An 11,716-nucleotide genomic window follows, 5' to 3' on the forward strand; every position below is an offset into this window, starting at 1 on the left:
CATCCCCTGTCCCTCAGTGTCACAGTTTTCCTGGAGCTCCGTGTTCCCACCGGGGTGGAGCTTTCCCTGCTGGGCTGGGACACTTCAGGCATCCAGGATTTCCACCTCAGCCCCATCCAGCTTGGAACTCCCTTGTCCCAAAGCCAAGGAGAGGGAAAGGTGGTTTAACAACAAAGGAAAGAGGATGGAAAAAAAGTCCCAGGAGTCACTCACCTTCTCCCACCCAACAAGTCCCTGAGCAATGACACTTTTCCCAAATTTCTTCCCTCTGTTTTTAGTGCTGGTTTTCATCAGCTCTCTTGGATATTCCCCTTCCCAACTCCTTGCCCACCCGTGGCCTAATCATTCCTGGGAAGCAGAGTGGGAATAAAGGGAAAGGCTCCTTGCTGTCCTCCAGGCACTGGTTTGGCCTCAATCCCAAAATCCACTGTGGGAAAAGTTCCCTCCATCCCAGCCGGTGTAGGGCTGAGGGGACCTGCAGCTCCATCCCGAGCTCCTGAAGGGTTTTCCTCTTTTCCCATCCCTCGGGATCAGCTTTGCTGTGTTCCCAGTGTGGGTTTGGCCTCAATCCCAAAAATCCCCTGTGGGAGAAGTTCCCTCCATCCCAGTCGGAGCCGGTGTGGGGCTGAGGGGACCTGCAGCTCCATCCTGAGATCCTGAAGGGTTTTCCTCTTTTCCCATCCCTTGGGATCAGCTTTGCTGTGTTCCCAGTGTGGGTTTGGCTCAATCCCAAACATCCTCTTATGCGGGAAGACAAGTTCCCAATCCACAGGTCCATCGATGCGTGTGGGGTGCGAGAGGGACCTGCAGCTCCATCCCTGAATCCATGAACGGACCTTTCTTCGGTCAGTTCTAATGTATTATCCGAGCTGAGGAAACAGCGCGTTTTAAGCATGCAATCACGGAAGTGTTGTCCACAGGATTGTTGTTGAACTCGGCGTGACTGCGAGCTGGCTTTGCGTAGCTCCAGGCATAGGGGACCCGGGCACATGGGAGGAAGCTTAATCCTCTGTGAATAATTCTCCTCCAATCTAGCGTAACAATGGAGCGGATGGGATAGAAGCCACCAACATAGAGGTGGGAGAGGAATTTGCCAGCGGACAGGAATAGTTTCCTCTCAGGCTTCAGACCATCCCATATATGCCAAATCCATAGACGCCAGCAATTGAGGAGGATTTGTTCCAACGCTGTGCTGCGTCCAGCTCGAACACTACGACTGCACATCACTCCTGAATCTCATCCTTCCTATCGAGGAATTTGGACGTTGAGCCACAATCTCCGCTTTGAATTTTTTTTATGGAAATGTCGTGGCGTGTTCTGCTTCTATTTATCCACATGCTCTTTGCTCCCAACACATCCAACAGTTATCTGTTGCTACTGGGGGGGATTTTTTTTAGCTTCCTGGTGTGTTCCTGAATATTTGTCACCCTTGGGAATCATGGAAGCGGCAGAAATTCCCTGAAATTAGCATTTCAATCCGGGGGTTTTCCCCCTTCAAAATGGGGCTGCTGATTTATTGGGATTTAAGGTTTGTGGGGGTTTTTTTTAGGAGAGGCTGGAAAAGGGAGTCAAAGCATCTTTTGGGATGGTTGGGTGTAGGGGGTGGTTTTGTTGGGATTTGGGGGGTATTTTTGTGGGGTTTAGAGGGTATTTTTATGGATTTAGGGCTTGTTTTTGTTGGATTTAGGGGGTATTTTTGTGGGGTTTAGGGGGTATTTTTGGGTCTTTAGGGTATTTTTGTTGGGTTTAGGGGGTATTTTGGGTCTTTAGGGTATTTTTGTTGGGTTTAAGGGGTATTTTAGTTGGCTTTAGGGTGTAATTTTATTGGGTTTGGGGGTTATTTTTGTTTGGTTTAAGGGGTATTTTTGTTCTGTTTAGGGGGTATTTTTGATGGGTTTAGAGGGTATTTTTATGGATTTAGGGTGGTATTTTTGTTGGGGTTTGGAGGTATTTTTTTTGGGTTTAGGGGTTATTTTTGTTTGGTTTAAGGGGTATTTTTGTTGGGTTTAGGGGGTAATTTTGTGGGGTTTAGGAGGTGTTTTAATTGGGTTTAGGGGGTGTGTTTGTTGGGTTTAGGGAGTATTTTTGTGGGGTTTAGGGGGATATTTTTGGGGGCTTAGGGTGTATATTTTGGGGGATATTTTTGTTGGGTTTAGGGGGTATTTTTTGGGCTTTGGGAAGATATTTTTTGTTGGGTTTAAGGGCATTTTTGTTGGGTTTAGGGTGTAATTTTATTGGGTTTAGGGGGTATTTTTATTGGGTTTAGGGGGTATTTTTTGGGCTTTGGGAATATATTTTTTGTTGGGTTTAAGGGGTATTTTTGTTGGGTTTAGGGTGTAATTTTATTGGGTTTAGGGGGTATTTTTGTTGGGTTTAGAGGGTATTTTTTGGGCTTTGGGAAGATATTTTTTGTTGGGTTTAGGGTGTAATTTGATTAGGTTTAGGGGGTATTTTTGTTGGGTTTAGGGGGTATTTTTTGGGCTTTGGGAAGATATTTTTTGTTGGGTTTAAGGGTATTTTTGTTGGGTTTAGGGTGTAATTTGATTGGGTTTGGGGTGTAATTTTATTGGGTTTAGGGTGTAATTTGATTGGGTTTGGGGTGTAATTTTATTGAGTTTAGGGGGTATTTTTATTAAGTTTAGGGCTGTATTTTTGGGGGATTTAGTTTTTTTGTTTAGGGGGTATTTTAGTTGGGTTTAAGATGTATTTTTATTTGGTTTAGGGGGTATTTTTGAGGTTTAGGGTGTATATTTTGGGGGATGTTTTTGTTGGGTTTAGGAGGTGTTTTTATTGGATTTAGGGTATATTTTTATTGGCTTTAGGGGATATTTTTGTTGGGTGTAGGGGGGTATTTTTGTTGAGTTTAAGGTGTAATTTTCTTGGCTTTAGGAGGTGTTTTTATTGGGTGTGGGGAGATATTTTTGGGGGTATTTTTGTTGGGTTTAGGGGGTAATTTGGGGGATTTTTTTTTGGTGTTTAGGGGGTAATTTTGGGGGGGCTAGGGGTATTTTTCTCAGCTTTAGGAGTATTTTTGTTGAGTTTAGGGGGTACTTTGGGGGGATAATTTTGAGTTTCGGGGGTATTTTTGGGAATATTTTTGTTGGGTTTTGGGGGTATTTTGTTGGGTTTAGGGTGTGTTTTTGTTGGCTGTTTTTTTTTTAAAGCAGAATAAACCTGTATCCTCTCCAAAGTGTTGGTTTTATTTCTCCTTTCACACTTTGCTCTTGGCAATCAGAGAAAACTGACAGGGAATCCTGGAATCTACAGCCATGGAATTGTTTAGGCTGGAAAAGCCCTCTGGGATGGAATCCAACCATTCCCCAGCAGTGCCGAGGCCACCACAAATCCACAGGGATTTTAAATCCCTCCAGGAATGGGGGATTCCACCCCTGCCCTGGGCAGCTGTACCCAATTCTTGGCTGGAAGGAATCTTTCCTTCTCCAAGGTTTGCTTGGAATTTTCAGGATTTATTTTTTAGGATTTATTTTTAGTAATTTTTTTTTTTAGTATTTTTTAGTATTTATTTTTTAGGACTTACTAGTAATTTTTAAAGTATTTTTTAAGTATTTTATTTTTTAGTATTTATTTTTAGCATTTTTAAATATTGATTTTATAGGATTTCTTTTGAGTATATACTTTTAGCATTTTTGGTTTTTAGTGTTTTCTAGTATTTATTTTTAGTATTTATTTTGGCAGGGTTGTATTTATTTTTTAATATTTTTCAGTAATTATTTTTAGAATTTTTAGTATTTTTAAAGTATTTTTAAGTATTTCTTTTTAGCATTGTAAAGTATTTTTTAGTATTTTTTAAGTATTTGTTTTCTAGTATTTATTTTTAGTATTGGTAATTTTTTAAAGTATTTTTAGTGTTCTATAAGTATTTATTTTTTGTATTTTTCAATATTTATTTTTTAGTATTTATTAGTAATTTTTAAAGTATTTTTTAAGTATTTTATTTTTTAGTATTTATTTCTACCATTTTTAAATATTTATTTTATAGGATTTCTTTTGAATATATATTTTAGCATTTTTTAGTATGTTATTTTAGTATTTTTTAGCATTTTGGTTTTTTAGTATTTTCTAGTATTTATTTTTTAGTATTCATTTTTGAGGGGTTGTATTTATTTTTTAGGTTTTTTCAGTAATTATTTTTAGCATTTTTAGTATTTTGTTTTTTAGGGTTTTTTTAGTATTTCTTTTTACCATTTTAAAGTATTTTTTTAGTATTTATTTTCTAGTATTTATTTTTAGTATTGGTAATTTTTAAAAGTATTTTTAGTATTCTATTAGTATTTATTTTTTGTATTTTTCAGTATTTATTTTTTAGTATTTATTAGTAATTTTTAAAGTATTTTTAGTAGCCTAGTTTTTAGAGTTTATTTTTAGCATTTTTAAATATTTATAGTCTTTCTTTTGAGTATATATTTTTAGCATTTTTTAGTATTTTATTTTAGTAATTTTTGGTATTTTGGTTTTTTAGTATTTTCTAGTATTTATTTTTTAGTATTTATTTTTTAGTATTTATTTTCTAGTATTTATTTTTAGTATTTATTGGTAATTTTAAAAAGTATTTTTAGTGTTCTATTAGTATTTATTTTTGTATTTTTCAGTAATTATTTTTAGTATTTTTAGTATTTTGGGGGTTTTTAGTATTTCTTTTTAGCATTTTAAAGTATTTTTTAGTATTTTATTTTTTTAGCATTTTATTTTTAGTATTTATTTCCTAGTCTTTATTTTCTAGTATTTTTAAGTATTTATTTTTTTAGCATTTTTAATCTTTATTTTTTAGTAAAATGCATTTGCAGATCAGATTATGACTACACCCCTTTTTTTTTCTAAAAAAAAAAAGGATTTTGAATTTTTTTTTCTTTCAACTCACCTCTGAACATCTCCCAAAATCCCTCTTCAAAATAATTCACTGCTCCTCCAACACAGACAATATTTTCACACCACAATTAATTCCATAATAGAGAAAGGGGGGGGAGGAAAGAGAGAAATTAATGGAAAATACAGTTCTGTGGCTGTTGGGGGAAAAAAAATCTCCCAGCTGGGAATAATTTTTCCCAGGGAAATAATTTTTAGCTTTGGGAAAGAGAGAAAAATGACTTTATTTAATAAAATTCCAAATAAATAACTTTTTTTTTTTTTTGAGGGCTAATAAGAAATGGATTTTGTAATAATCTTGGATGAAAATCGCTGGTTTTGTTAAAATAAAGAGTGGGAGTGGCCAAGATTTTTTGGGGAGGGGGGAGTGGGGCCATCAGGGGTTGCTGCTTTTCCTGCCGGGTGGGATTGGAGGCAGGACAGCTCTGGAATTGGAGCCTGGCTGGGTGAGGAGCTGAGGGATGTGAGAACCTGACCTGGGCTTGCTGGATTTTCTCTGGAGGGATTCACCAGCCCCTGCAGAAATGGAAAAAAGAAGGGAAGAGTCACCAAAAGGGAGTTTATTCCAAGGAAAAGTCAGAATTTATCCCGAATTTCTGGTTGAAAAGCCAGCGGGTTTGGGGGGGAAATCTCCAGGTTGTCCAGTGACTGCTCCACCTCATCCAGAGGGGGAGGGACTTTATGGATAAGCAGGCACTGGTTTGAGTGTGATTTTGGAATGCTGGAAGTGTCCAAGGCTGGGAGAGCTGGGAATGTTCCCCTGGAGAAGGGAAGGCTCCAGGGAGAGCTGAGAGCCCCTGGCAGGGCCTAAAGGGGCTCCAGGAGACAAGGCCTGGAGGGACAGGACACAGGGAATGGCTTCCCACTGCCAGAGGGCAGGGATATTGGGATATTGGGAAGGAATTGCTGGCTGGGAGGGTGGGGAGGAGCTGGAATGGATTTCCCAGAGAAGCTGTGGCTGCCCCTGGATCCCTGGAAGTGTCCAAGGCCAGGTTGGAGCAACCTGGGAGAGTGGGAGGTGTTGGGGTTGGAACTGGATGGTCTTTAAGGTCCCTTCCAACCCAGCCCACCCTCTGCTCCCATCATTCCATGAAAACAGCTCAAACCTTTCAACCTGCCCCTGGAATTCCCAGCTCCTCTTGGATCCTGGTGCTCAGCTTTGGGGCCCTCAGGGTGGTGGGTGTTGGGACCCCGCCGACCGTCAGCAGCAGGAGCAGCTTCCCTGGAGCCGAGAGGGGGAAAGGAGGCCTGGTTTAAAGCAGGAAATTATTCCAGGACAGGATTCCTGGCTTAAAAGGGCAAGAAAAAAGCAGCTGCAGCATCAGTGATGTGGCAGCAGCCACACACCTGGGCCAGGAGGGAGAAATTCATCCCAGCCCTTCGCTCCACAGAAAACATTCCCACAACCCTCTCCCAATTTCCAGCCACCACCACGAGCACATTCCTCAATTTTCATCTCCTGATTGAATTAATCCATCACACAGGCTGGATGCAGAGGTGGATTTCCAGCTCCAGCTCCCAGATCAGAATTCCAGCTCCTCGTTTCTAACTCCGGGGCTCGGCACTGCGGGGAAATAATTCCCCTCTCAGTGAGGGAAAAAATAGGAATTTCCTCGGAAAAATTCCGAGGGTTGTCACTCAAGACAACCCTTGAGTAGCACCCAAAGCACCTGTTGTGGTTCCTACCAAAAAAGCTCCTCAAAGCCAAAAATCTGGATGATCTGAGGCCCTGCTGGGTGAGAACAACCTTGTTCCCATAAAGGCTTCCCGTTCCCATCCACGGACTATTCCAGTTTATTCCACAAAAATTAAGGAAAAGGCCCTTAATAGTGGATTTCTCTGGCAATGCTGAAGACATTCCATGATGTTTCTGGTCTGGGTGAGGGAAAGCAGGTTGGAGATTTATGGATCCGGGAAGGAGTTCCAAGGATTATCCGCCCTGCCCTTTCCCAAAGGAATTTCGTCCTGTCATTTTATTCCAGGTGTTTTTGTGATAATCCCACGATTCAAGAGGTGAAGAAAGTCAGTGGCTCACTGGTTGTTTAATAAATCCATATGATAGGAAGAATAATGGGATATTCCCATTATTTATCCCAGGAATAATGGGATAAAACAAGGTGGCACTTCCACGAAAACAGGTAATTATCTTTCCTGAAAGAGCAGAAAACCAGGAAAACTGTGGGAGAACATTCCACTTGACAAGTGCAAAGGGAATGCAGGTACTCAGGATTTTCTAGTCCGAGTGTCATAGGGAATTTTAATTTAATTAAGGGTTTTTGTCAAAGCACTCAGTGAGAATAATGTCAAAAATAAGTGGGATAAGTGGAGCTCGTGAGGTGAACCCACCTCTCCTTCATCCTTTAAATTAATTTGGACAATGTGTCTTTAGTCCTTCCCTGAAAGCCAGGGAGGACTAATTAAAAAAAAAAAAAGAAATTAATTTAAATTAATTAATTAATTAAATTAATTAAAAAATAACCAGAGGACTATTCCAGGTGAAGCAGCCATTTCATCTTGACCTGACATTTTTTCCCTTTAGTCCAATTTCCCCAGTCAGTTTAAAATGGAAAAGAAATGGAAAAATAGGAAGCTTAAAATTTCAAAAAAAAAAAAAAGAAGAAAAGAAAAAAAGAAATAATGAGATAAAAGGATTCTGGGAGCACTAAATAGAAAATAAGTAGAATGAGCTGAGTAAAAATTGGGCTGCTACAGATCCTGGTTAAATTGGGCTTGCACTGGGCAGCAAATCTAACATGGAATATATCATAAAATACATATATCACTGCACATCATGCCATGATATTCCAGTTGAAGGATATTTTTCCTAGTGATTGTGATTGGAATTAAATCTTGGAGCCAGCTGCTTGTCCAATGCCCTGGGCAGTGGGAGATGAGGCTCTTACTCCACCCCCAAATAATGAAGGTTCAGTGACAGATTATGATGTTTTTACTCCCCAGCCCGCTGGAGTTTTTGCTCCTTGCTGGAATAAGTTTCCATATCCTTACAAACACTTTTCCTGGGAAAAGTGAACGATGAAATCCAGCAGAAGGGACCTAAAGGGTTGATCACTGCCTGTAGTGCTTTCAAACACAGATTCAAGATATATTAATTAAGATATATTGCCCTGCAGGACAGTGAGAAATTAAGGCAAAAAAAGAATCCCTAATTTTATGAGTTCAGCCTCAAAAAATCCCCTGGGAACTGGGTATGGGAAAAAACCAGGTTATGGTGGGTTAATTTTAAGGAGAAGAGCAGGGAAAAGAAGGATTAAGGAGCTGAGGAAGAAATGGTGCTGTTCTCACCACGAGCTTAAATAAAAGCTGCCAGATTGGGGAAATAATGCCAGAAATTAGGGGTTGGATTTGGTCATTTTGGAGGTTTTTTTCAGCTTTAATCAGATTATTTCACAGTTCCTGGTCTTGGAAACTCACAATTCCTTCAATGTGTTGCCTGGAGGGACAATCCATTCATGTTCTTACCCCTTGATGGCTTTTTTTTTTTAGTTTTTTTAGTTTACTCTTTCTCCCATTCCAGGTGTTGAAAGCATAAAATTAGAGAGAAACCACAAAAAAAATAAGAAACCGCCTCAATGCTAAAAAAAAAAATTAAAATATCACTATAGGCTGTCCTAGAACATTTCAGAAACGTGAGGGGGTTTCTCACCAATATTTCAGAGGCTTCTACTCAATAGCATTAAGCTGATTTCTTCCAAATTTTTTCTCCTATTTACCTTGTAAAAGGATTAAGGAATTTTGCAAATGCACCAAAAAAAAAAAAAACAAAAAACCAGATTAGCAGGTTTTTTTTTCCATCTCCTCACAGTTGTTTTTCCACCGTGTCAAATGAAAACACTGCTGAAGTGAAAACCCCCCAGTGGGGTGTTTTATTTCCAGGATAAATCTGGAAAAGGCAGATTTGTTCCCATATGCCAAGGGTAGGACCTTTACAACTTCACACTTGTTTGACTTCTGGGTTTTGCCTCCCTGCAAATTTATTTCCTCTCAGGAGCTCCCTCTGTTCCCCTTCAGCACATTCCAACCTTCTCCATATCCTGGGATTTCTGTGAAATTTAAATACTTCCATCCATGGTAAAATTTAAAGAAACACCTTTTTTTTTTGGAAATTTGAATTACTAAAACCAGCCAAAGGGATATTTTGGGAGCGTCTCAAGCGATTTCTTTTCTTGCCAAACTTAGAAAAGGCACCTTTTAATCTTAATTTTATCGCTCCCCTTCAATTCCCAGATAAAGACACCAGGAGAATCTAAGCTCAGAGGTTATAAATATAGGTGAAGAAAGCATAGTTATTTTTTTTTTTTTTTTAGAAATAATCAAAGAGCTGTTAGCTCTCACATCACAAAAAAGGATGGATTTAGAGCATTGCCTAAATTTAGAAGGTCTTAATAAGTGATGAGAAAGTGTGGGTTTTTTCACAGGGTGGGTTTGGTGCTTTTAAAGAAGGAATTTTAGGACAGCAAGGTTAGCTAAGAATTCTCCTTAACAGAAAAAAAGCCTGGGGTGGCAGCTTATAAAGACCCTCAGCATTTCTCATTGCTCTGATTTAATGTGAAAAGCAGGTTATTTAGGTTGTTTTAGGAGGTTGTTTAACAGTGATTTTTACGAGGTGTGAGAACATCCAGGTGAAAAGACAGGGTGTGGGATTTAAATGCATAAATGTGCATTGAGAGATGTATTTATGACACATTAAAGATGTGTTTAAATACAGCAGGAGAGGTACCCATGGGCAGGGACACCTTCCACCATCCCAGCTTGCTCCAACCTGGCCTTGGACACTTCCAGGAATCCAGAAGCAGCCACAGCTTCTCTGGGAAATCCATTCCAGCCCTGGCAGGGGGTGGAAATGGATGATCTTGAAGGTCTTTCCAACCCAAACCCAATTAGATTAAAGGCCCAAAGGCCTTTAAGGTAACAAATACCTCATGAACTAAGAAATCAGGCCCTGTCCCAACACACTGCTTGTTGCAGGCAAGGTTTTTCTACTCTATATCTTAAATTTTTCCTTTCTTTAGTTCCTTCTCATTAATAACACCTAATAAATAAAGCTCCCCCGCTGCAAGGCCTCAAGCTGTTATTGTTTCACTGTCAAGCAACAAACTGGTGCTCGTTCAGTTGGAAATTCACATTTAGAAACAAAAATAATATATAAAAAAGGGTGAAAAAAGGAGATATCTCTGCAAAGAAGTCCTGCCTGATAGGTAAGGAAAACATGGATTTGTGTGCCAGCCCCAGTGTGGGCACAGGGCAGAGGGCACTGGGGAAGTCACACCTGGAATGTGGTGTCCAGTTTGGGGTCCCTCAAGTCAGGACACGGAGGGGCTGGAGCGTGTGCAGGGAAGGGAACGGAGCTGGGAAGGGGCTGGAGAATTCCTGAGGGAGCTGGGGGGGCTCAGCCTGGAGAAAAGAGGGATCAGGGGGGACCTTCTGGCTCTGCAAGTCCCTGACAGGAGGGGGGAGCCGGGGGGGGTTCGGGCTCTGCTCCCAGGGAACAAGGGACAGGAGGAGAGGGAACAGCCTCAGGCTGGGCCAGGGGAGGGTCAGGTTGGATATTAGGGAAAATTTCCTCCTGGAAAGGGTGGTCAGGCATTGGAAGGGGCTGCCCAGGCCATGGTGGAATCACCATCCCTGGAAGTGTTCAGACAAGGTGTGGATGTGGCACTTGGGGACAGGGGTTTGGGCTTTGCAGGGCCAGGTTAACGCTCAGTCTCGATGACCTCAGAGGCCTTTTCCAACCTTAATGATTCCATGATCCTAATATCTGAGGGGAATTTGCTGCTCTTGGTGACTGGTCCATGTCTGGCTGGAGATGTTTAGAAGTTGTCTCTTTGTGTTCAGTGAACTCAGTAAATATTTCCCAGACAAGCCACGACAGGATGAGAGGGAGTGGCCTCAAGTTGTGCCGGGACGAATTTTAGATTGGATATTAGGGAAAATTTCTTCATGGAAAGGGTTGTCACAGGCTGCCCAGGGCAGGGGTGGAGTCCCCATCCCTAGAGGGGTTTAAAATCCCTGTGGATGTGGCACTTGGGGACATGGCTTAGGTGTGAGGGCGACAGCGCCGGTTAAAGGTTGGACTCCGTGATCTCCGAGGTCTTTTCCAACCTTAAGGATTCTGTGAGTCCACCAGAATTCCAAAACTGAAAAGCAAAATCACATTGAAGTCAAGAGGGTGACAAGACAAAAGGACCTTCAGGACAAACCCATGCAAATCTTCTGCTCACAGCAAGCAAACCCAACCTGAGGAGTCTCAACTCCATGGACCAGGAGCTCCAGGGAAACTGGAAAGGGTCGGAATTTCCTCTGGCTCAGAAAAGCAAGACTTGACCCTATAAATCCTCCTCTCAGTGCTGCTGCTCTTGCTCTCTCCAGCTCTTTCAGCAACATTTAGAAGAAATCAAGAGATTAATCATGAACTAAAGGCCTGATGTGATGGTAACTTCAACCTAAGGCCTTATTTATTACCCTCAGACACTCAGACAGCTCCTGAGAGCCCTCAGAACAAACCCTGATGTTCCATGAGGCAAAGAGACTTAAAAATTGCTTTAATTATAAGCTCTTTCAGCAACATTTAGAAGAAATCAAGAAATTAATCATGAACTAAAGGCCTGATGTGACTGTAACTTCAACCCAAGGACTTATTTATCACCCTCAGACAGCTCCTGAGAGCCCTCAGAACAAACCCTGACGTTCCATGAGGCAAAGAGACTTAAAAATTGCTTTAATTACAAACCCTTTCAGCAACATTTAGAAGAAATCAAGAAATTAATCATGAACTAAAGGCCTGATGTGACTGTAACTTCAACCCAAGGCCTTA

At 40.8% G+C, this 11,716-nt stretch overlaps 1 protein-coding gene across 1 annotated transcript in view; it reads left to right on the plus strand.

The window, feature by feature from the left end:
- The window catches only part of SLC35B4 (solute carrier family 35 member B4), a 30,013-nt gene extending 28,903 nt beyond the window's left edge, over window positions 1-1,110 (plus strand). The window contains exon 9 of the mRNA XM_029963948.1: window positions 1,036-1,110. Coding sequence (XP_029819808.1) covers window positions 1,036-1,110 — 75 coding nt within the window. The remainder of the gene's footprint in view (window positions 1-1,035) is intronic.
- Window positions 1,111-11,716: the final 10,606 nt, after the last annotated feature.

The sequence above is a fragment of the Manacus vitellinus genome, unplaced genomic scaffold (genome assembly GCF_001715985.3).
Source record: "Manacus vitellinus isolate BGI_N305 unplaced genomic scaffold, ASM171598v3 scaffold_65_pilon, whole genome shotgun sequence".
NCBI classification, from domain to species: domain Eukaryota; kingdom Metazoa; phylum Chordata; class Aves; order Passeriformes; family Pipridae; genus Manacus; species Manacus vitellinus.